Source organism: Procambarus clarkii, chromosome 71 (assembly GCF_040958095.1).
Source record: "Procambarus clarkii isolate CNS0578487 chromosome 71, FALCON_Pclarkii_2.0, whole genome shotgun sequence".
Taxonomy (NCBI): Eukaryota; Metazoa; Arthropoda; class Malacostraca; order Decapoda; family Cambaridae; genus Procambarus; species Procambarus clarkii.
In genome coordinates this window covers 9,616,618-9,640,937 of record NC_091220.1, presented here as the reverse complement: position 1 = coordinate 9,640,937, position 24,320 = coordinate 9,616,618, and the positions used below count along the sequence as shown (strand labels likewise).

The 24,320-nt window shown below is 46.9% G+C and overlaps 1 protein-coding gene across 1 annotated transcript in view; it reads left to right on the top strand.

Moving 5' to 3' along the window:
- Positions 1-24,320, top strand: part of LOC123745508 (putative transcription factor SPT20 homolog-like 2) — a 175,663-nt gene that overhangs the window by 133,967 nt on the left and 17,376 nt on the right. The window contains exons 20-23 of the mRNA XM_045726086.2: positions 8,180-8,285; positions 13,861-13,949; positions 14,191-14,331; positions 23,546-23,629. Coding sequence (XP_045582042.1) covers positions 8,180-8,285; positions 13,861-13,949; positions 14,191-14,331; positions 23,546-23,629 — 420 coding nt within the window. The remainder of the gene's footprint in view (positions 1-8,179; positions 8,286-13,860; positions 13,950-14,190; positions 14,332-23,545; positions 23,630-24,320) is intronic.

Below are 24,320 nucleotides of genomic sequence, written 5' to 3'. Positions count from 1 at the left end.
ACCACCCACATAGATTTGTTCAGCTGAAGGCATAATGTTCAGTTCTTCTTTAGTAAATACAGAGATAAAATATTTGTTAAAAATACTACACATCTCTTTGTCATTATCAGTTGTCTGATCTGTCTCGGTAATAATATCATAGTAATGGTAATAGTAATAGTAATAAATAGTAATTAAATAGTAGAGTAATAATAAAGATGGACCTCTCCTTTCTCTAATCTTTATTTGAGATAACTGAAAAAATCCTTTAGAATTTGTCTTTGCTTGCCCTGCTATACAAACTTCATAGTTACTTTTTGCTCTCCTTATCTCTGTTTTAACATTTCTAACCAGTTGGACAAATTCTTTTTCTAAACTGACTTCCCCATTCCTAATCCTTTTGTACCACGCTCTCTTTCTACCTATAAGGTTCTTCAGATCCTTTGTTATCCATTTCAGGTCATTATTATTCTATCTATTCAGTTTGTATGATATACCTATACTACATGCCTGGGCTTCGCTTACAATATTTTTAAATAAGTTATATTTTGAATCCACATCGAAATCCCTTTTTACATCACCCTTCGCTCGATTCACATCTCGCTCCAAGACCAGGCCACCTCTCATGCCCAGGACTTTCCACTCTATTTCACCTAAAACATTTCTTTGACCATTAAAATCAGCTTCGAAAATCTGATTTTTTTTCTATAAATCTTTTTCATTCTATGCTAAATCTGATTTCTCTATGATCACTGTTCCCTAGCTCACTCGCTATTTCGAGTTCATTAATTTGTGTTTCCATGTTAGTTAACACTAAGTCTGAAATATTATGTTCCTACATTGGTTCCTTAATGTGTTTCTTAAGAAAGCAATCATCAATAAATTCTAGGAAATCTTCTGCTTCATTATTCCCTGTTCTGTTAATCCAGTTTATTCCACTAAAATTAAAGTCACCCATGACACAAATACTGTTTGACCTAGATGCTCTAGATATTTCATCCCATAGATGCTCTGCTTCCATTCTGTCTAAGTTTGGTGGCCTGTATATAACTCCTATTATAAGATTATTTGCTTTTTCGTTTAATTCTATCCAAATACCTTCTGTGTGTGGCTCAGTTTTGATTCCCTATTTGAGACTACATTTCAAATTTTCCCTAACATAAATGGCTACTCCCCCTCCTCATCTAATATTTCTATCTGTGTGAAATACTTTAAATCCATTTATTTGATATTCAGCTAATAGTTCTCTGTTTTCTACATTCATCCACGTTTCGGTAAGTGCAACAATATCTATTGTTTCTGTGCTAACAAGAGCATTTAAATCGTTTATTTTGTTTCTTAGACTCCGACTGCTCATGTAATATACCTTAAGTGTACTGTTATTTTGAGGCCTTTCTCCTTCCCTGTTCATTTGTTCATTTTGCCATTCCCCCCCCCCCCCCCCCAACAACACACAATTTTATTGTCTCCTTTCTCCATATCAATTCCCATACCACTATCTATTAAAATTTAAACCCAAACAAACCCCCTCCAACCACAGGTTCCAATGAGTTGGCAACAGCAACAACCCCAGCTCTGGATAAATGCACCCCATCCCAAGTATACATGTCATTCCTTCCATAAAAGTGTTCCCAGTTATCAATGAAGGATATTGCATTTCATTTACAATATTTGTCCAGTCGGCAATTGACACCAAGTGCCCTCGACAACTATTCATTTCCAACTCCCTTTCTTGTAAGAATACCACATATGACCGGGATTCCTCCTTTGCTCCTAACTAATTCTATGGCTGTCTTAAACCTCTGTATCAGTGCCTCACCCCTAACTCGTCCTACATCATTTCCACCGGTATTGATACAAATAATGAGTTTGTTCCCATTTCCAGCCATAATATCATTCGTGTTGTTTACTATAAGTCTTGTGGGATTTGTTCTCCGCTTGTCATTCAGTTCACCCATTCCATGTCTGAGGATGTTAGGGGGTCAGGCAGCGGCTTCGTTGCATGCTAGGTGTTCCTTTGTTGCTATGAGCCAGGATGGTTGCCCAGTTGGAAGCCCCAGAGCTAACCCGCTTGGGTTTTAGGAACCAGGATTTAGAGGCGTTAGTTATTTCAACCGTGGTTCAGTCCCCGCCATTGCTTCCATCCCAGGTGGGTGTGGTTCACCCTGCTCCTCCTCACCTGCTTCCGGTTCCCAAACGCCTAGAGGGTATCAGGGCCAGAGCAGGGTTTTAGCTTCGGATGAGGCTCAGATAGCTTCAAGAATTGCCCCTTCCGATTCAGAGATAGAGGTTGAGCTCGATTTCATCGACGAGGCTTTGTAGTAGGCTTCTTTCTTTGAAGCTTTGCTCCAGGACTCTGCCTTTTCTTCAAGAGTGGTGGGCATGGATGAGGGCTCTGTCCAAGAGGCCAATGTTGGGGGGTCGAGGGGCGTCTGCTTGGAGTGCTTGGGCTCCTTTTGATCCTGGCTGGGTCCTTGTACCTTCTGGGCAGGTTTTATTGTTGCAGGACCGGGGGTTTTCATATCCTCCGTCACTGTATGAATTTGAGTTGGGTGTGGCTCCCTTCAGGGTTTGTTTCCGTGTGCCTTTGGGCTCCTCGGATACGTCCTTCTGGAGGTTTTCTTCCTCTCAAATTTGACTTGGGCAATTTATGCTGGCCTAAGAGGAATTTGTGGTAATACTCTGACCCTATCAGCACTCCGATGTCATGGATATGTTCAGAATTTATATAGGGGTCAGCAAGTTTGACTTCCTGTTGTATCAAGTATTTTGTCATGGTCCCTAGACCAGGTACATGTAGGTCAGATGGGATTGTTTCCACAACAATAGCAAATACAGGTCTAATGTATCCTTATGGCCAAATGAACATAAGGTTTTACCACGTCAAATATCTAAGTCCACTATTGGTTATAAACCCCAATATATTTAGGATGACCACCATCGTTGGTTTTATTTTCAGTTGGTCTGCCATCTTTTGGGTGACAAATGTTTTCTGTGGGGAGCCCCTATGGCTCCCTAGAGCTTATCGGGCTAATGTATGAGATGAGAGCTACACTCGTGGTGTCCCATCGAGCGTAGCTCTCATCCTGTAACTACACTTAGGTAATTACTCTTAGGTAATTACATACACATGTGCACACACACACATGTACATGTGTACACACACATACATGTAAAAAGAAAGTTACAAGCTGCCGACCAGTGGGCAGAGAGCACCACGCCGGACAGGGGAAGAAGGCACAAAACTGCATCAAAAGGCCCACCTCAACAACAAAACCCCAAAGTCCCAGCATATGCACGTGTGTAATATACCTTGTGTGTGTGTGTGTTTTTATGTGTTTGTGTATATATGCATATGTATATGTACATAATATATATATATATGTATACAGGCATACCTCAGTTTAAGAGTTTAATTGGTTCCTGGAGATGCCTCGTATTCCGAAAACTCGCATTCCGAAGCTAATTTCCCCATAAGAAATAAAGGGAAATGAATTAATCCGTTCCTGACTACCCCAAAAGCCCCACATCAAACTAAATTTTTATACCTAATTCATCTAAATAAACCTACAAAACTATGTTCCAGTTATTACTTACCTTGCTGTTGAATGCTGTAGGCGTATGGAAGATGGTGAGGAGGGGGGAGGAGGAGAGGAGTTACTGTTTGGAAGGGGAGTCCCCTTCCATTATCACATCAGGCAGTGAAGACCTTTCTGGTGTGCTCTCCCTGGGACGTTTTATCTGAGTGCCACTAGGTCCTGGTTGAGGCTCACTGCTCGATTTCCTCACCACAAATCTGTCCAAACCCTGGCTTTCTCACAAATAATGGCCTCCGAAACACTGTCACCCCTTAACTCCTTGTTGTGTATCCAAATTAATAACAACTTTTCCACTTCTTCAAGTATTTGTGGTCTTTGTTTCGTTATTGTTCTGACTCCTTTTGCCACTTTAGCACCCATAATCTCATTTTTCTTCTTAAGTATAGTGCATATTGTTGATGTGGCTTTGTTGTACTGCCTACAAAGTTCAACAACACGTGTACCGTTCTCATGCTTCCGAATGATCTCTTGTTTCTCCTCTATTGTCATCCTCACATGGGCTTTCTGGCCTTTATCCTTACCACTGGCTTTCTTGGGACCCATGGTGAGATATATAATAACAAATTGTATAGTCAAATCACCAAAAATCCAACAAAACACTGAAAATCCGCGAGAAGAATTGATGTGGGGTAGTCACTGGGCGCGAGACAATGGTAAACTGAGGGGCGGAGGGGTGGAGGGGCGACGATCGCCGAACCACCACGCGCTAGGTCGGCCTGTACGCGTATCAACAAACTCGCGTCCCGAGGTAACCCTCGCCTTCCGAGACATATTTTTCGAGGAAATCCTGCTCGTCTTCCGAAAAACTCGCATACAGGGACACTCGCATTCCGAGGTACCACTGTACCTGTATATGTATGTATACTTTCCCTTTCGGAAGGGGCTCTTTTCCCTTCACTGTTGACGGGGCGCTGGGGGAGCAGTTTGCTCTGTTGACTCTCACATGGTCCCGCAGTTAGTGGGCACTTTTGGTTGTCTTCCGGCCTCTGGTTGTCTTCCCCTTTGGGGGGTTCAGGGCTGGCGAGGTGGGCTTCTTCTCCTTCTCATGTCATCTTAGTGGGTGCATTGGACATGGTCGATCCACCCCATCCTTCTGAGGTTCCCGTCTGCTCTATGCAGACACGGGCCTGGCGAATCTGTAGTTCTTCTGGACTTCTTCAGTCTGCGCCCTGGATTCTATGCCCTCATCGGAGGACTGTTGTCTCCGATCTGGCTTCTGTTGGGGCCGGGTGCCTGGATGGTGGCCCTGGACCTCCAGGTCAATTCTTGGCACGTTCTTCTCCAGTTTTCCGGGACTGGCACAGTTGGTGGTGGGGCTTCAGGCTTACCGCTTTTGTTGTCTTCCCTAGTTTGTATTTGGCACTTGGTGTATTTATGCATCTTTATCGGATCTTGGTGCCCTGTCTGAGTCTGCTTGGGATTCGGTGTCTGGTCTACCTCGACATCTGGCTGGTGTGGGCTCCCAGTCGATCCACTTGTCTGCTCGCCAGGTGTGTGGTTCTTTCCAGATCGCCAAGTTTGGTTTTCTGGTGATCTGGAGGCCGTTCCATCTGTTTTCGTCCCAGGTTTGGACCTGGCTGTGTCTTGTTTAGGGCTATTGGGCCACTCATTGTCTTTCCCTCCAGAAGTGTTACTGCGGCTGTGGTCCCGCCTTCGGCTGTTCACGAGGGGGTCCTGGGTTGCTCGGCGGTTGCTCGAGCAGATGTGCGGGAGTCTGAACTTAGGTGTGCTGGTCTGCCCGTGGGGTCGGGTTTGGCTTCGGCGTCTGTTTGGTTCCTTCGGAGACTCCCCTTCCGCCTCTCTTGCAATCGTTGGGTTCATTCCTCCGGGGATCTTGTGTTGGTGCTGCGTCACCAGCTTCCTCTTTGGGGTTTTCGGGGTTCCGTGCCTTGGCACCTCCCCGAGCCCTCGCTCAATGTGTTCACGGACGGATCATCTCTCGGCTGGGGCTTTGTGACCAGTGCTCACCAGGTCGGCCGGGAATGGTAAGGTCTGTCCGTCCGTCGGGCTCACAGCATGGTTCGGGAGTTCGTGCATGTCTGGTTTGCGCTTCGGAGGGTTTGGGTCACTCGGTGCTCTACCATTCAGCTCCATTCGGACTGTTCTCTGGCATTTCTTTGCCAGAACCACAGAATTTCTCTTAGGTGTTTGACCTTTGGGGTTGATCCCTTCAAGTGTCTCGTTTGCTGGATTCTCGGGGTTTGGCTAACCATGAGGTTCATGTCCAGGATGTGTCCTGCGTCCTGACGGACAGCTGTCTCGGTTCATTCCTCTGTTCGCGGATTGGCCAGTCGTCGCCAACTCATTTCGTTGGCTCTGCCGGACGTATGGACTCCTGGCTATGGACGTCTTCGAGTCGGCATGGTCTAGGCGTAGCCCATTCTGTGTGGCGCCCTTACCCGCCTGCGAGGCGTTCACGGTGGATGCCTTTCGGCAGGACTGGTCGAGGTGGGTGTACCTGTTCCTCTTCTCCTGGTCCAGCTGTTGCTTCGGGTTCTGGCTCGGTTGGAGCCCATTCCCACGAGAGCAGTCCTTATGGTTCCTTGGTGGCTGGCCCAGTCTTATTTTCAGACACTGCTTGATAGGTTTCCGAACCCGGGGCGTTTTCCTGCGGCTCCGTCTCTTTCGGCAGGTTGGACCGGTCTTGTACATGACTGGTTCGGCCTTCTCCTCGGCTCTTTGCATCTAGTATTTTGACGCAGGTATCACTATCTCTGTGGTGATCAGGTGGCTTTGTTGATGGTGTCCCATCTGCGAGCTTCGTATCGGCGACAGTATGACGTTCCTGGTGTTTCTATGCACTTTTTTCTTGCTCTTCGTAGGTTGTCTTCTCCTTTCTTGGGTTTTCAGGACTGCAGTTATTTGATGTTTCTTACTGTCACCTCGTTTTGTGCGGCGCTGGTGGAGCCATTCCGGCTTGCGTTTGGGGTTGGACGTCACATCAGCCTCGTTTTGTACGCTTTCTCGTGTTTTGTTTCACCTCCAGCCTGCTCATGCGTCGCCTGAGCCATCCTGGTCCTTGATCAGAGTGCCTTCTTATCTTCTCAGTTTGTAGTAGCCCCTTCAGTTCAGGTTTCTGCTCTTTGGTTCTGGTGGTAGGTGTGTACGTTTGCAGCCTTTCCCCATCCTTCTGGCGATGGTCGAGACGGCTGCTTTGCGGAGGGGTTCTTGGGTTATTGATGCTCGATTAGTTCGGCCAGGGGTGCGCCCTGTGTTGTCCGGTTGCGCTTTTTGCCGTTAGCTGCGTACCGTGTCCGTGGATGCGCTTTGGGTTGATCCGGTTTCCCTTCTTCCCTGTTCGAGGGTGCAGGTCTCCCAGGTCGTCCGCAGTGTTATTGAGGTTAGCCAGCCTGCAGTCTATCCCCGTGCCCATGACGTCCGCAAGTTCGCGACTCTTGCCACCGTCTTTGGCATTATGTCCTGGGCTGACATTCGGGCACGTGGATTTTGGCGGTTAAACAGTGTCCTGGCTGCTCGTTACCTTGTATACGTTCCTGGACCCAGTCGGGCCTGTGTCGCTTTGGGTCGGCGGTTGCAGCCAGTTGTCTCGACTTCGGGTTGAGGTGTGAGCAGCAACCACCTCCCGGGCAAGTCTGTATTCTTTTCCTCTGTGGGTAGTTAGTTCCGGGGAGCCGTATCGGCTCATGCAGCCTCAGAACTGGAGTGTGGATCGCCGGCGCGGTAGGTTTGGGGCTACCCCTTCCGCCTCCCGAGGAGGGGGAGACTGCACAGACAGCGGCGCAATGATGGGTGACGTCATACTAGCTTGCTCATTTTTGTTTGGGGAGTTCTATTCTCTCGTTCGGCTTTTGGTTGCAATTTTCACCAGAATAGGGGTTTGTTTTAGGACGCCTACCTTTTGGGTGCCTAACCCGGTCAATGGCAGACATAGAATGCTTCCAATTACACGGGGGTTTCTATAAGCCATTGCTCCCCTTGCCTCTCTAGAGGGGGCTAGGTTCTGGCTCGTGGTCCCCAGTAGGCCCGTAAGAACTCCATACACATGACTGATGCCAAAGTCTGACATTAGCATATGAGCCTAGTAAGCTCCGGGAAGCCTCCGGGACTCACCCAGAAAATGATGTTTTGTTACATTCAACGCTGGTTTTTTGTTGATTAAGTTACCCAGATTTCCCGGTGCCATATTTTGAGTGGACCAGGTTGGAGCTTCACTGTAGCTTTTATGAATCACAAGGGCCCGGTGGGACATGATACAATATAAGGCTACCCCCAACTTCCAGGTAGTCATTGAGGGACCCACCGGAGAGGCATTTCACTGTATTAAGTACTATATTTTTCACCTATCCTTTCTTGCCTCTCGACCTACCCATTTTGTTCTATCATCCTATCACCATGTGAGCTATGTGCTTCCTCTACACTCCTCACTTTGCTATAATGCCCATTTTCCTTTTATCTCTGTTGCTGTCCTTGCTTGTCAGTTTGTTTTCAAAATGTGTCAAGATGAACTGAAAAGATGCTACATTTACCTGTTTCCAATATGTGGGTTCACTGTATACAGTACATAGATATGAATTGCATAATGAAAACTTTAATACTGATGCTGTTTATCATATATATATGTTATGTTTTAAAAACCTCAGGTTGCAACGAAGGTGTCGGGCACGACGGCAGGCACGTCTGCAGCAACGGTAATGATAGCCAGTCAGCCAACTTTGCAGCAGGGTCAAGTTGTTCAACTGCCAATAAGTAAGTTGTTTATATCAATTTGCTTCTAGTGCTGTACAGAAATGTTTTAAAGAATGATATACAGCGTACTTTACTACTCATACTGGCTTTAATGCTGCTGATGTACAACAGCAGCATTTAAGTCTTCCATGTGCTCCTGGGTGGTGCTTTTTCTGCGGACTGCCCCTTGTGGTTCCCTGAAGCTACTATTTCTGTTACTGTGACAAACTAATAGATGCCATCAGTCACAGAGTTCTTCTAGGCCTACCAAGGACCACGAGCCTGAACCTGGCCCCTTAAAAGAGGTGCAGGAAATGATGGCAGTTGAGAACTGCCAAAAAAATTCCCCTAACAATGTAAACAAACAATTTAAAACTCAGGAAACTAACATGAGCTCATTCGCCCTTCCTCTCCCTCGTTTGGGGGATGGAGCTCTTGTGCCTTGCAGAAGAATACCACTGTTTGTGGTTTGCTCTGGCTCTTTTGCAGTTTTCCCCTTTAATAGGGCGGAGGGGGGGGGGTTCCCCCAGTTTGCAGGACTCCTAGTCCCACGATTTGCGACCATTTTGGCTAGTTTCTTGAGACCTTTGGTGGAGTTGGTCAGTCCTTTCCCTTTCCAGAGATCAGAGCCTTTGAGACTGGCCTCTTCCCCCTCACCTCCATCAGGTCATTGTGGAGTGGCTGACTTCCGGCTTGGTCAAAACAACCTCGTGTCTTCATTTGAGGGTGAATTAATAATTCAATTCATGCCTCCCAGCATGCCCCGGGATGCCTGGTCTCCCGCAGAGCTATTGATACACAAGGAAGAGCCAGCTACACAAGATAGACACTAGGTAAGGCCATGGGTTGGCTCAGTTTTGAGTGAGCCACTATGGCTGGTGAACGAGCCTCTGACTCCCAATTCCGTCGGACGCGGTGTCAAAAAGTTGCTCTCTGATGAGGAAATTCAGACCTTATAGTTTGAAGAAGATAAGGGTAGTGATATTGATGAAGCAAAGCACAATAAAGACCTAATACTAGTGGTGGATACACGTGATACAGCACGGATGAGGATGATACAGCGAGCATATCCCATACAGGGTAAGCGACAGGTGTGCTGCGGCCTCCCAGGCCATCGCCCTCGCCATTATCATCATCACCAGTGTCGGCTCCAATTTTTGAAGAAAGTGATACTATAGATGAATCGTTTTCTGGGTTCAGTGATGCTGCTTCTGATACATGTGGCATAGATGAACAGTGTTAGCAGCTTCCATGGTGGTGTTACTTGCCAGTAGTGGTGGTGCCAGTACAAGGAGTATGGGTGAATTTGTGAGGGAGGACTGTAATAATTTTGTACCACACAAACCACAGTTTGATTATACAGTACTGATATTGGTGTTGCACTCACTTTCCCATATATAGGTGAAGATATGAGTGAAAGGGAATATTTTATTTATTTATTTATATACAAGAGTTCTTACATTCTTGTACAGCCACTAGCATGTATAGGGTTTTGGGCAAGTTCATAATCCTAATTTTCTCCGGAATACGACCCGCCAGATCGTTTATCGACCAGGTACCCATTCACTGTCAGGTGAACAGAGGCTACAGATTAAGGATTGGTGCCCAGTAAATCCTCCCGTGGTCAGGATACGAACCCAGGCCAAAGCACTCGCGAAACGGCAGGCAAAACGACAAAACATGAGGTATGTGATGTGCGCCACCTGACTCGTAAGCAATGTTAGGATATCATGAGATTAAAAACGAGAGCACGGTAGGTTGGGTACGAGATGGATGCTTGAGAGCTCCAGTGAGTACTATAGGTGAATTGTGTTCTGGGTTCAGTGATGCTGCTTCTGATACAAGTAGCATAAATGAACCTAGTGTTTATGGCTTATATTGATGAGCCATTCATGCAACATCTTGACAAAACCAACAGGTGTGCATTGCAACCACAACCTTGAGTTATCTTGACTTATCTTGAGATGATTTCGGGGCTTTTAGTGTCCCCGCGGCCCGGTCCTCGACCAGGCCTCCACCCCCAGGAAGCAGCCCGTGACAGCTGACTAACACCTCGGTACCTATGTAACTGCTAGGTAACAGGGGCATAGGGTGAAAGAAACTCTGCTCATTGTTTCTCGCCGGCGCCTGGGATCGAACCCAGGACCACAGGATCACAAGTCCCGCGTGCTGTCCGCTCGGCCGACCGGCTCCCCTATTGCAGGTGGCTTATTACCTGCTTCATGAATGACACAATGGAAGGACACCACTCTGGCTGAATTATGTGTATTCTTAGCTCTGTGTATGCTAATGAAACATTGCATGAAACACCTAATACAGGATTATTGGAACAAAGTTAGTGCAGTTCCAAGCCCAGTGTTCAACAAGTACATGTCATGAGACAGGTTCCTCATATTTCTACAGTGCCTAAATTTTGAAAACATTGCAAATGTTGATCGAAATTATCGACTTCGGAAACTGTGAAAATTGTTCAGTGATATCAGACGAAAATTTCACAATTAATTTGTACCAGGACAGAATTTTGCCACTGATCTTTTCCTAGATATTTTCAAGACTTCCTTACACTCCACAAGCTTGACTACATACCACCTACAGGAACTAAAGCCAAATGTGTCTGTGAGTTCATTGTTTGCAAGTGCGCACAACGAAGAAACAGGAAGCGAAAATCTGTGTGTACCTGGGCATCGAGTGCAAAGTCGCACTGTGTACCATGATCTGCTGCTGTTATCACTTACTTCCGAAGTACTGAGCGTGTAATACAGTGTATGACTGTGTAAATCGTGTGAGTGTGTGTACATAGTGTAAATAAATTGAATATCGAATCATATATCAACAATATTGAAATAATAAATTATTTCAATATTGCAACAATAAAAAAAAATTGTGGATCCGTTAGTGACACATGTGTCACAGTTCCTTGGAACATTATGAATGTTCTTCTGTGTACTTGCTGTATTGTAAAGGACACAAATGTGCATCAGATACGATAAAAAAGTGATTAGAAAGCATTGAAAGTGCATTGAAAAAATTAGTGAAAATATATTTGTGGCAACTCGTGAGTCTTAAATCACCTATTGATGCCGAGAGAGAGCCGGTCGGCCGAGCGGACAGCACGCGGGACTTGGGATCCTGTGGTCCTGGGTTCGATCCCAGGCGCTGGCGAGAAACAATGGGCAGAGTTTCTTTCACCCTATGCCCCTGTTACCTAGCAGTAAAATAGGTACCTGGGTGTTAGTCAGCTGTCACGGGCTGCTTCCTGGGGGTGGAGGCCTGGTCGAGGACCGGGCCGCAGGGACACTAAAAAAGCCCCGAAATCATCTCAAGATAACCTCAAGAAGATTGATTGTCATACCCTTCAAGAAGACCTGGACAAAATAAGTATATGGAACACAACTTGGCAAATGGAATTTAATGTTAATAAATGCCATGTTATGGAATGTGGAATAGGAGAACATGGACCCCACACAACCTATATATTATGTGAGAAATCTTTAAAGAATTCTGATAAAGAAAGAGATCTAGGGGTGGTTCTAGATAGAAAACTATCACCTGAGGACCACATAAAGAACATTGTGCAAGGAGCCTATGCTATGCTTTCTAACTTCAGAATTGCTTTTAAATACATGGATGGCGATATACTAAAGAAATTGTTCACGACTTTTGTTAGGCCAAAGCTAGAATATGCAGCGGTAGTGTGGTGCCCATATCTTAAGAAGCACATCAACAAACTGGAAAAGGTGCAAAGACATGCTACTAAGTGGCTCCCAGAACTGAAGGGTAAGAGCTACGAGGAGAGGTTAGAAGCATTAAACATGCCAAAACTAGAAGACAGAAGAAAAAAAGGTGATATGATCACTACATACAAAATAGTAACAGGAATTGATAAAATCGACAGGGAAGATTTCCTGAGACCTGGAACTTTAAGAACAAGAGGTCATAGATTTAAACTAGCTAAACACAGATGCCGAAGAAATATAAGAAAATTCACTGTCGCAAACAGAGTGGTAGACGGTCGGAACAAGTTAGTTGAGAAGGTGGTGGAGGCCAAGACCGTCAGTAGTTTCAAAGCGTTATATGACAAAGAGTCATGGGAAGACGGGACACCACGAGCGTAGCTCTCATCCTGTAACTACACTTAGGTAATTACACTTAGGTAATTACCCATGCGACCACCTCCGGGAGCGCCCTGCATGGGCGATCATGTTCTGGAGACGCCACATCGCATCTTCTCCACATAGCCACAGCCAAAGTAAGTCGCTTTCCGTGGGGAACCCCTACAGCTCCCTAGTGCTATCAGGCTGTTGTGTGATACATTAGACCGGGGCATTAGTCTATTGAGTTCAGCCTACTGGGGACCACGAGCCAGAACCTGTCCCTCCTCAAAGAGGTGCAGGGAGCAATGGTCCTGGAAACCCCCCTGTGGTTGGGGGTTTTCCTGATCTGGCATCAATTGGAGTTAAGCACCCAGAAAGGTAGGCATAACAAAACAAACCCCACAAGAATGTCACAATAAAAGTCGTGCATATGAAGGTTAAATTGTATTCTGCAACAGTTTACAATTAGGTTGGACGATAGCATGACCATATCCTTACAGCCAGGTGTGGCAATGGCTTAGGAGTACAGTATGAGGCTTCAAGAGGACCTAGACAAACTGAATGAATGGTCCAACTAATTGCTACTAAGGTTCAACTCGAGTAAATGTAAGGTAATGAAACTAAGTTGTGGAAACAGGAGGCCAGGCACAGAATACAGAATGGGAGATGAAGTACTTCATGAAATGGACAGAGAGAAAGATCTAGGAGTTATCAAGCCAAACCTGTCTCCTGAAGCCCACATAAAAAGAATAACATCTGCGACATATGCGAGGCTGGCTAACATCAGAACCGCCTTCAGGAACCTGTGTAAGGAATCATTCAGAACCCTGTATTCCACATATGTAAGACCAATCCTGGAGTATGCGGCCCCAGCCATGGAGCCTGTACCTTGTCAAGCACAAGACGAAGCTGGATAGAGTTCAGAGGTATGCCAATAGGCAAGTCCCAGAACTAATAGGCATGAACTATGAGGAAAGGCTACATGAAATGCACCTCACAACATTGAAAGACAAAAGAGTAAGGGGAGACATGATCACAACCTACAAAATTCTCAGAGGAATTGACAGGGTAGACAAGGATAAACTGTTTAACATGGGTGATACGTGAACAAGGGGACACACATGGAAACTGAGTACCCAAATGAGCCACGGGGATGTTAGAAGGAACTTTTTCAGTGTCAGAGTAGTTAACAGGTGGAATGCATTAGGCAGTGATGTGGTGGAGGCTGACTCCATACACAGTTTCAAGTGTAGTTATAACAGAGCCGAGTAGGCTCAGGAATCTGTACACCCGTTGATTGACAGTTGAGAGGCGGGACCAGTAAGCCGGAGCTCAACCCCGCAAGCACAACTAGGTGAGTACAAACAGGTAAGTACAGTCCTCCCTGAAACAAACAATTATTGGTTCACTTAATAATTTGTGCCCAACTGATACCGTCAGACAATTTGGGAATTTCTAGGAACACAGACCCACTGTACTTTCATTTATTTCTTAACTTGCAGGTCAGCTGAATTCTCCCCAACTGGCAGCTCAGTTAGCCAAGTCATCTGCTCAGCAAGGTGGCTCATCATCGTCAATCCCAGTTCTGCAGGTTTGGAAGACTTTAGTCTTCATTTGAGTATCATCATAAACTCATCTCTTAAGTGCATGTAGTGCTTAAATTAACAAAAAAAAATTAGCTGTACCCATTTAGAAACCAAACTATGTGAAAGCATGTGATTGGTTTATATGACCATAGTTAGAAACCATGGGGGTAAATTTTCAAGAATTGTATGTCAATAAATGCAATAAATGTGAGTGTGTATTACAATGAGTGGTTAATAACACGACAGGTGCAAGGTGTTGGAGGGCAGCTGTTTACATCAGTGCGTGGCGGGACGAGTGGAGGTGGCGGTGGTGGGGGAACAGTTGGTTCCTCTGCTGGTGGGGGGCTGTCACAGCAGACAGTACAAGTAGCACTGCAGACAACACAGGTACTCTATAATGTTATATTTGACATAACCATTATTGGATGCTTAAATACTATACTGTAATTATATCTATAAACCCTAAAAATGTGGCGTACCAATATTCTTTACCTATCCTCATATGTCCACAAAAAAATGATCTGTTCCTGTCATATTGCTAATTAGCATTCAGAAAGCATAAATATCACAAAATTAATTCTCTTCGTCACACAGACCTCAACTAACAGTTAGAGGATTGATAGATTTGGCTAGTTTTTAGTAGCTGGTGGGCAGGGTCGCCAGATGTGTTTAACCCTTCAACTGCTCAACAACCAGGGTTGTTCCATCTATGGTGCACCCAACAACCAGGGTTGTGTCATCTATGGTGAACCCAACAACCAGGGTTGTGTCATCTATGGTGAACCCAACAACCAGGGTTGTGTCATCTATGGTGCACCCAACAACCAGGGTTGTGTTATCTATGGTGCACCCAACAACCAGGGTTGTGTTATCTATGGTGCACCCAACAACCAGGGTTGTGTTATCTATGGTGCACCCAACAACCTAGGTTGTGTCATCTATGGTGCACCCAACAACCAGGGTTGTGTTATCTATGGTGCACCCAACAACCAGGGTTGTGTTATCTATGGTGTGCACAACAACCAGGGTTGTTTCATCTATGGTGTGCACAACAACCAGGGTTGTTTCATCTATGGTGCACTCTACAACCAGGGTTGTCTTTAAGTATAAAATAATATATAAAACGCATGCGAGTGCACAGGGATCATATCCTGTTCTTCAGGGCTCCGGTAAACAGATGCCATCTTGAAAAAAAAACATTATCTGCATCCCTCCGGGCTGTGAGAGCCTGAGTACCGAGAAAGGGACCGAGGCTGGTCTAGCGTGCAGCTGCAGCTCACACCACCACTGTGCATCTAGAGGCCACACCACCACATAATGATGTTAAATAAACTAAGTAAACTAAAGGGGGCTATTTTGTTTTGATAGTGTCATAGGTGATTTTAACTGTAAGGAAGACTATATACAATGTTCAGATATCAGTGAACACAATGCTAGTTACGATGTTCACAGCACGAGGCAGACAGCCACAGCACTAAGTCATTGTTTCGTGCATGTACATACCATGAAACGTACTCGTGCTCCTGTAGAATATAACCTTGTGGAAATAAATTCATATTCAGGATTTAGTGTCAGGAGTGTGATAATAAAACAGTTTTGTGGCTAGTCTTAGTGATGGTATATTTGGAGGCATTTTCTGTGGGGAGCCAACAGGGCTCCCTGAAGCTATCAAACTGACATGTAGCCATATTAGTTTGGTGCCATCAGTCCTTGGAGTTTGAATACCTTCCATGGGCCACGACCCAGAATCTAGCCCCCCTCAGAGAGGTGCAGGGAGCAATGGTCATATGAGCACTACATTTAGAGTTTGTCATGTCTGCCATCAACCGGGGAGAAAGGTAGGCAAACCATTACAAACCTTTAACTGGTTAAAATTGCAACCTACGTCCCAACAGAGCCAAAGAATGCCCCCAATAGAAAACAATGAAACAAGCAATACATCATCTAACTAGCACGCCCACTCGTTAGCACCTCACCCAATGGGTGGAGGGGGACCCCTCTCAGGTGAGTTGGCCGCACAACCTCCAGTTTGTAGACTGATGTGCCGGTGTTCACATGTCCTCTCTGGCCTCAATTATTGTCGGGCTTTGCGTTTGTGACTTTTTAATCTGTGTTGTGCGGTGGTTAGGTGTTCCTACAAGTATACTGGGCTGCATGCGCCTAGGGTTCCCTTCCTTAGGTGTCCAGTAAGTACTTCTCTTGTGGGTCAGGGTTTTCTTCCCTGGGTCGTTTGAGGCCTTGATCATTTGGTGTTGTTCTCGCCCTTGGGGTTCGCCGGGGGTCTTGGACTTTCCGTTTTGCTCCAAGTAGGGAGTGGGTTTGTGCTGGGTGGGGCACACTGCAGCCGGCGCAGATTGCATTCAATGGCAGCCGAGGAATCTCTCTGGGAATCAGTTAGTCTGCATATGTTGCTTTGGGGGCATTTTGTTTCTTTGTTTTTAAGCACATTCGCACTTCCTTGGTGGAGTTGGTCTGCCTAGCTTCCCATTAGGCTAGCCTAGGTTGTGTTTGGTAGTCCTCCTCTGTTGCCTCGAGGATTCACGGCGACCCCAGGTTGCCAGTTTGCCTGCAGCAGACAGAGGTTACTAGCTAGGCTGGCCCCAGTGAATGAGCTTCCTGTAGGGCTAACATACCCTACGGGCACTGGAAATCCCTGTAGGGCTCCGGGGTACCATGTACGTGTCATCCGAGCCCTGCCTCATCTTGTGCGATGCCAAGGCGTGTTCATTGCCTTTACCTTGTGGTGGTAACAATCATCCATCCTGTGTCTGTTATGCTGCCTGTTGGGTCAGTGACACCTATGACCCTGAGTCTTGTGGGACGTGTTCTCCACTTGTTATTCAATTTATCCATTCTTCATCTAAGAATGTTGGGGGATCAGACGGCGGCTTGATTGCATGCTAGGTTTTGTGTGTGGCAACGGGCCAGGCTGGTTGCCCGGTTGGATACTTTAACCTTGGTTCAGTCCATGCTCTTTCTTCCTTCTCTGGTAGGTGTTGTTTGCCCTGTTGTTTCCCTTCCCTCCTGCTCCTAACGTCTGAGGGTTTCCGGGCCGGTAATTACCTATGTGTAGTTACAGAATGAGAGCTACACTCGTGGTGTCCAGTCTTCCCAGCACTCTTTGTCATATAACGCTTTGAAGCTACTGACAGTCTTGGCCTCCACCACCTTCTTACTTAACTTGTTCCAACCGTCTACCACTCTGTTTGTGAAAGTGAATTTTCTCATATTTCTTTGGCATCTTTGTTTAGTTAGTTTAAATCTATGACCTCTTGTTCTTGAAGTTCCAGGTCTCAGGAAATCTTCCCTATCGATTTTATCAATTCCAGTTACTATTTTGTACATAGTGATCATATCACCTCTTTTTCTTGTCTTCTAGTTTTGGCATATTTAATGCCTCTAACCTCTCCTCGTAGCTCTTGTCGTTCAGTTCTGGGAGCCACTTAGTAGCATGTCTTTGCATCTTTTCCAGTTTGTTGATGTGCTGCTTAAGATATGGGCACTGTTGTGGGGTTTATCTTGTGATGAGGCTCGAGTGGCTTCAGGAGTAGTCCCTTCCGACTCGGGGACGGAGGTTGAGCCCGAATTCTTCACCGAGGCTTTGGAATCGGCCCACCAGACTCCTCTCTTTGAAGCTTTTCTCTTGGACTCTGCCTTTTCTTCATGGGTTGTGGGCTAGGATATAGGCTGTGCTCCGGACCTGCGTAGGGGGTTCCCGGGGATAGTCTTCTTGGAGTGCTTGGGCTCCTTTTCATCCTGCCTGGGCCTTTGTGCCTTCTGAGCAGGTCCTGTTGTTGCTGGACCAAGGGTTTTTTGTATTCTCCTTCTCTATATGAATTTGAGTTGGGTGTGGCTCCCCCCCCCCCCCTTCCTGGGTTCATTTCCAGGTGCCTTTGGGTTCCTCAGATACATCCTACCAGAGGTTTCTTTCCTTTCAGATTTCCTCTGTGTCGGTTTGGGAGGCCCTTGGTGCATACCTCCTGCAAGACCCGGTTTACGCCTTGTTAATGGCTCCGGCTTCCTTTGAGTTTGGTTCTTCTTCCCCATATTGGGTGCATTATGAGGTTATCGAGTCTTCCTGGCTGGCAGACTGTCCTTTCTTTTCCTTGGGAACTTGGCGTGGGTTATGCCGGAGCCGCACACTTGAGTGGAGAGAGGTTTCCTCGGTTATGCAGGAGTTCTTATGGGGGCTCATTGGGGTTCCTCAATCCATGCCTCTTTGCCCCTGTGCTTTCCCGTGATATGGGTCTGGAGCAGTTACATGCTCAGGTCCCCACTCTTTTGGCTGCTTTGGCAAAATGTCCAAATGACCATCGAACTCGTGGTCATTTGGCTTCCATCTTGCGCTTCATCGGTCTTCTCGAGCTGTCCTCATTTTGACTTTCAGAGGATGTGTAGGCATTGAGTGGGAGCCTTCGGCCGGGATTCTGGTTTCAGCTGCCAAGGCTTTGGCTGCCTTGTTGAAGCTGTTTGCTCCGATCCTTCGGGAAGCCGTTTCTATGTTTTTTGCCCCTCGTCTTGCATGTCGGCAGGCCATCCTCACTTTCTCTTTAGATTCTGCTTGGGCCCTGGCTTTACAGTTTTCATCTCTGTTCTGTCCACTGTTATTTCCAGAGCACTGTGCTACTCAGTCTTTGTCAGTGGCTTCTGCCAGTTGCTGCCCTGTTTCAGATTTGTTGGTGCTCAAGGGGGAAAGGGGGAGGTGCCTGCACTTCCCGGGGTGGGTTGTGCCAGGGCTCAGGTTTCAGTAGGTTGGGAGGGGGGGGGGGGTCTTTGGTGCCAGTTTCGGAGCCGGTGCATCCACCGTGGTCCCTCTGTGTCTGGTCAGTACGGTGGTCGCTCTGCATGAAAGTCAGCTTCTTGAAGGTCGCATTGGTCCTTTCGCGAGATGATAGGGGGGGGATTGCTCTGTTTGCCCACACTTGGTCCCACGATTTGTGGGCTTTTTGCATCGTCTCTTCCGGCCTCTTCCTCTTCCTCTTTCTGTGGTAGGAAGTTTGGGGCTGGCTGGGCAGGCTTCTTCCCCATCTCTCTCTGTCAGGTCATCTTGGAATTGGTTCACTTGGGCATGTCTGAAATTACTTCGTCCCTTAAGTGAATTTCCCGCTTGTTTCCGGTTCCGAAACGGGACTGTGGATCTGCGGTTCATTCTGGACTTGTCCCGTCTGAACCGTTGGATTCTTTGCCTCTCTTTTCGGATGACTTCCTTGGTACCATGTCCGGCTTCTTCTCAAGCTGGGTGCTTGGATAATATCTCTGGACCTCAAGGATGCATATTGGCACATTCCTATTTAACTGGGGTTCAGGGATTAGCTAGGTTTCGTGGTCGGGCATCAGGTTTATTGCTTTCGTTGACTTACATTTGGCTTGAATATGACACCTCGCATGTTCACACACTGAATCCAGGTCGTGGTGGCCCGTCTTCTGCTAGGGGGTTCGGATTTTGACCTACCTCGATGACTGGTTGGTTTGGCCTCCCAGCCGGTCTGCATGTCTGCTCGCCAGGGACTTCATTCCTTCATCATTTCTCTTTCGACTGAGTGGATGGTCGATGCTGCCTCTTTCCTGTGGCTTTGTCGGAGGTTCGGGTGCCCGGAGGTGGATCTCTTCGCGTCGGCTTGGTCCTGGCGCCTCCCAATATATGTGGCGCTGTTTCCCGATTGAGAGGCGTTTGCAGTAGACGCTCTCCGGCAGGACTGGTCAAGGTGGGGATTCCTGTACCTTCATCCCCCTGTCCAGCTGTTGCTATGGGCTATTATCAGAATGCTGGTCACTAAATCCTATAAATGAATAATTTTCCACCAAGTTTATTTTGTAAAGGAACATGATAAATTGTTTCAAGATTCTTAGATGAACCAAACAATAGCAGTGTGCTGTAGCTAGCACTGTGACCATCTTGAACATCATTGTGTTCACTGATATCTGAACATTGTGCACAGTCTTTATCACACTCAGGCTCTTCTGTAATACTATCATCGCTAAATAATAGCAGATACATATATATTTTGATATTTTCAGGCGATGCTGTGATCACAAGCTGAACAGCAGTGCTGTGAGTTCATGCTTCATGCACCAGCCTTAGTTGCTCACTCAGTACTGAGGCCTTCATACCCGGAAATGGTACCCCACGATTTTTTCTGGGGGGAGCCCCTACAGCCACTATCCATGGCTGATATGGATACCCTAACTATTTTGCATCAGTCGATGTGGGGGGAGTTCTAGGCCTACCGTGACCATGAGCCAGAACCTAGCCCCCCTCACAGGGTCTAGGGGCCCTGGAAAACCCCGCAGGGGCTCTCGGGTTCAATGGAGGAGACCCTTGCATTCCCTCTCACTTTGTGCGAGTTTGAGGGTTGCTCTGTCCCCTGGTTTCAGGGCGACACACGTTGTTTTTGCTTACGTCATGCTGCCTGTTGGGTCGGTGACACACTCGACCCTGAGTCCTGCTAGCTATGTTGCTTGTTCGTGACTCAATTCACCTAGACTGATGATGATTTTCTTCGGGTGCAGGCAGCACACCCTTTGCAGGGTAGGTTTAGGTTATTGCAACGCGCTCGGGTTGTCGCTTCCCCAGACGCCACGAGGCTACCCCGCTTTGCCTATTGGGACTCGGACTTGGGGGTGTTGGTCGCTTCAGCCTTGATTCCGTCTGCACCCCCTCATTCTTCCCCTTTGGTGGGTCATTCAGTCTCCCCCCCCCCCTCCCCCTGCTTCTGGCCTAAGCGTCTGAGGGCTTCGGGGTTGGTGCGGGGTTTAGAGGTTTCTGAGACTCGAGCAGTCTCGGGTGTTGCCCCTCCCGGGGTGGCTGCGGAGGAATTCGAGTTAGTTCCTCCTACCGATGCTCCGGGGTCTGACCAGTGGGCCCCTTACCTTCCGGCTCTTTCGGCTGCCCAGCTTTTTCTTATGAGGCCGGGGCTTTGGAGGACGACTCGGCCCTGGGACCTGGAGTGGAGGTTCTTGGGGTTGGGGAGGAGCTGACTTGGGGCCTTGGGCTCCATTGGACCCTGCCTGAATTTTCCATCCTTCTGAGCGGGTCTTACTGTTTGCAAGGAGTGGGGTTTTCTTTTTCCCCCTCTGCATAGGATTTGAACTTGGGTTCTGCTCCTTCCCGGGTTCGGTTCCGTGTTTCTGTGGATTCTTCGATTCCGTCTTTCCGGAGGTTTTCAGCTTCCCGCATCTCGCCGCCTGAGGTGCGGTCTGCCATTGCGGCTTACCTCCTGTGTGACCCGGAGTACGCCTCCATAATGGATCTTTCTTCGTTCAAGTTTGGATCATCATGTCCTTACTGGGTGCGTTATGCAGTTCCGAGGTCATCCTGGCTTGCAGACTGCCCCTTGTTTTCATTGGATGCTTGGGACTCGTTCTGTCGGACCCGCAAGTTTGAGTGGCGCGAAGCATTGACAGTGGTCCAGGTTTACCTGGAGGGCCTGGTAAACCTGGACCTATATGGACGAGTCTTCTCCGAGAGTCTTTGCGTTTGGTGTTTTTGACTCATGTTTATCACCATCTCTATGGTGATCAGGTGGCTTCCTTGCTGGTTTCCCACCTGCGGGCTTCTCAGCGACAGTATGAGGTTTCCTGGCGATCCTTCTGGTTTTTTTTTATCCCTTCGTCGTTGCTCTTCGCTTTCGATTTGGGTGTTGTTGTCTTTTCTCTTTTGGTTGTTCCAGGACTGTCATCTTATGCCTAATGCTGTCGCCTCGTATCGTGCGGTGCTGCGGAGCTGCTGCAGCTTGCTTTCGGTATTGATGTTACTTCTGCACCGTTTCGCAAGCTGTCTCGTGCGTTGTTTCACCTCCGGCCTGCTCATGCGCCGCCTGAGCTGTCCTGGTCTTTGGACAGAGTGCTCTCCTATCTTTCTTCTCCTTGGTTTGTTGTGGCCCCTTCTGCTCAGGATTGTTTTGCTAAGGCTCTTTTTCTGTTGACATTAACCTCTGGGGGGTCGCGTGGCGGAGCTTCATGCTCTTCTCCTGCGCAGAGGTTTTTGCTCTTTTGGTCGTGGTCATAGGTATGTCCATCTACAGCCATCTCCTCCTTTTCTGGCGAAGAATGAGACTGCTGCCTTCCAAAGGGGTCCTTGGGTTGTTGATGCTTGGTTGGTCAGGCCAGGGGTTCATCATGTGTTGTGAGGATAACAGCGGTCCTCCGCTGTTATCTGCGCACTATGGCTTCTGTGTCCGGGGACGCACTTTGAGTTGATCCGGTTTCCCTTCTTCCCTGTTCGCGGGTTCGGGTCTCTCAGGTTGTCCACAGAGTAATTAAATCCAGCCAGCCTGCGGTCTATCCCTGTGCCCATGACGTTCGTAAGTTTGCTGCTCTTGCTGCCATCTTTGGCAGTATGTCTTGGGCTGACATTCGGGCATGGGGTTTTTGGCAGTCGAACAGGATCCTGGTTGCACTCTACCTCGTGAACGCTCCTGGGCCCAGTCGGGCCTGTGTTGCTTTGGGTCTGCAGTTGCAGCCTGTTGTCTTGACTTCGAGTTGAGGAGTGGAGCACTGACCGCCTCCCGGGTAAGTCCCCCTTTTTCTTTTGTTATCTTTGGTAAAGTAGCTCAGGGGAGTCGTAGGGGCTTCCTCCCAGAAAACCAGCATTGAATGTAATGAAATGCCATTTTCTGGCTGAGTCTTTGAGGCTCCCCAGCAACCCCCCCCCCCTCCCTCTGCTCAGCAGTTTTTCGTGGTTTTTGATATCCAGCCTCAGAACTGGGGTGGGGATTGCCGGCGCGGGGGTCTGGGGCTCCCCCTTCCCCCTCCCGGGGTGGGGGGAGCTGCACAGACATGCGGCGCAGCTCGTGTGACGTCATGCTTGTTTGCTCCACTTGTTTGACAAGTGGAGCAAACAAGTTCTGTCCACTTGTTTGACAATTTTCATTGTTAACCAGAATAGGGGTTTGTTTAGTGGCGCTTACCTTTCTGGATGCCTGTCCTGGTCGATGTCAGATATAGAATGCTCCAAATCACATATGCATTCTATGTGATTGCTCCTCGTGGCTCTGTGAGGGGGCCAGGTTCTGGCTCGTGGTCCCCAGTAGGCCTAGAACTCCACCCACATGGACTGATGCAAAATAGTTAGGGTATTCATATCAGCCATGGATAGCTCCGGGGAGCCTCCGGGACTCACCCAGAAAATGGCATTTCATTACATTGAGCGCTGTTTTTTTTTAAATGGCGTCTGTTTACTAGAGTCCTGAGGAAGCTGTTGTGAACCCCATATACCGGCAGGACTTTTAATTCTTACACGGTACTTCAAAATGTATACTGTATATATGATGTGTCCCATTCTGCCACTTATACTAAAATCGTATATATACAATTTGCACAGTTTAAAGGTTAAGGAGATAATGGGGGGAAGAGTATGAAGTAGAAAAGAAAAGACTTATCAATGGTGACAGTGAGAGAACATTTTCACTCATCAGTAGTGCTTCCATGAGCAACCTATATCAGCCAACCTACTTCCTGAAGGATTACTCTTTGGGTAATAGATATTCATTACACCACAACTAAATGTTAGGTGTTATTTCATGCAATTTCCTTTACAGTTTACTAAAGTGAACTCCCATAATAACTCTACTATGATGTTTATAATGTTTACTCTTTTTAGGGTACTGGCACTGTTGTGTCGGGAGCTGAAGCACACACCACTACTTCCCAGCCATCAGTTGTGGCTCTAACAGCTAAACAACAGGTAACTTGTCTAAATTTAACAATATTAACGTTGTGGCCCCTATATACATCAACCCGTTCTCGCAAATTTAATAAGTCAATATTGACTTATTAAATATGTGCATAGGTGACATACTTAACATAATAGATACCCTTAAAAAGATTCATAGAAAACACCGACCTTACCTAACCTACTTAGTATGTTAAGATAAGCATCTTATTGCTTCGTAATTACAATTATTACCTAACCTATAATAGGTATAGGTTAAGTAATAATTGTAATTACGAAGCAATAAGATGATTATCTTAAGATACTAACAAGGTTAGGTAAGGTCGGTGTTTTCTATGAATCTTTTTAGGGGTATCTATTATGTTTAGTATATCACCTATGCACGTAGTTAATAAGTCAATATTGACTTTACGAATTTGCGAGAACGGGTTGATATACATATATCCATTTCTCTTTTATAGATATATATTTTATTCATTGTGGGTTATTTTATGTTAAATATATTTCATTTTTAAAAGAGTTGAAACAAATGCCTCTTGAAAATACAGCTATGGGTGAAATGTTGAAATACTATTTTGATATGAAGATAACGATAATTTTCTGGGAAGCCTCTTTAAGAGTGCCTTGTAGCTTGAGCTATGGTGTATTGAAGCCATGAGAAGTTTGTTAGGCTTCCAAGACCCACGCTGACCTACCAAGAACA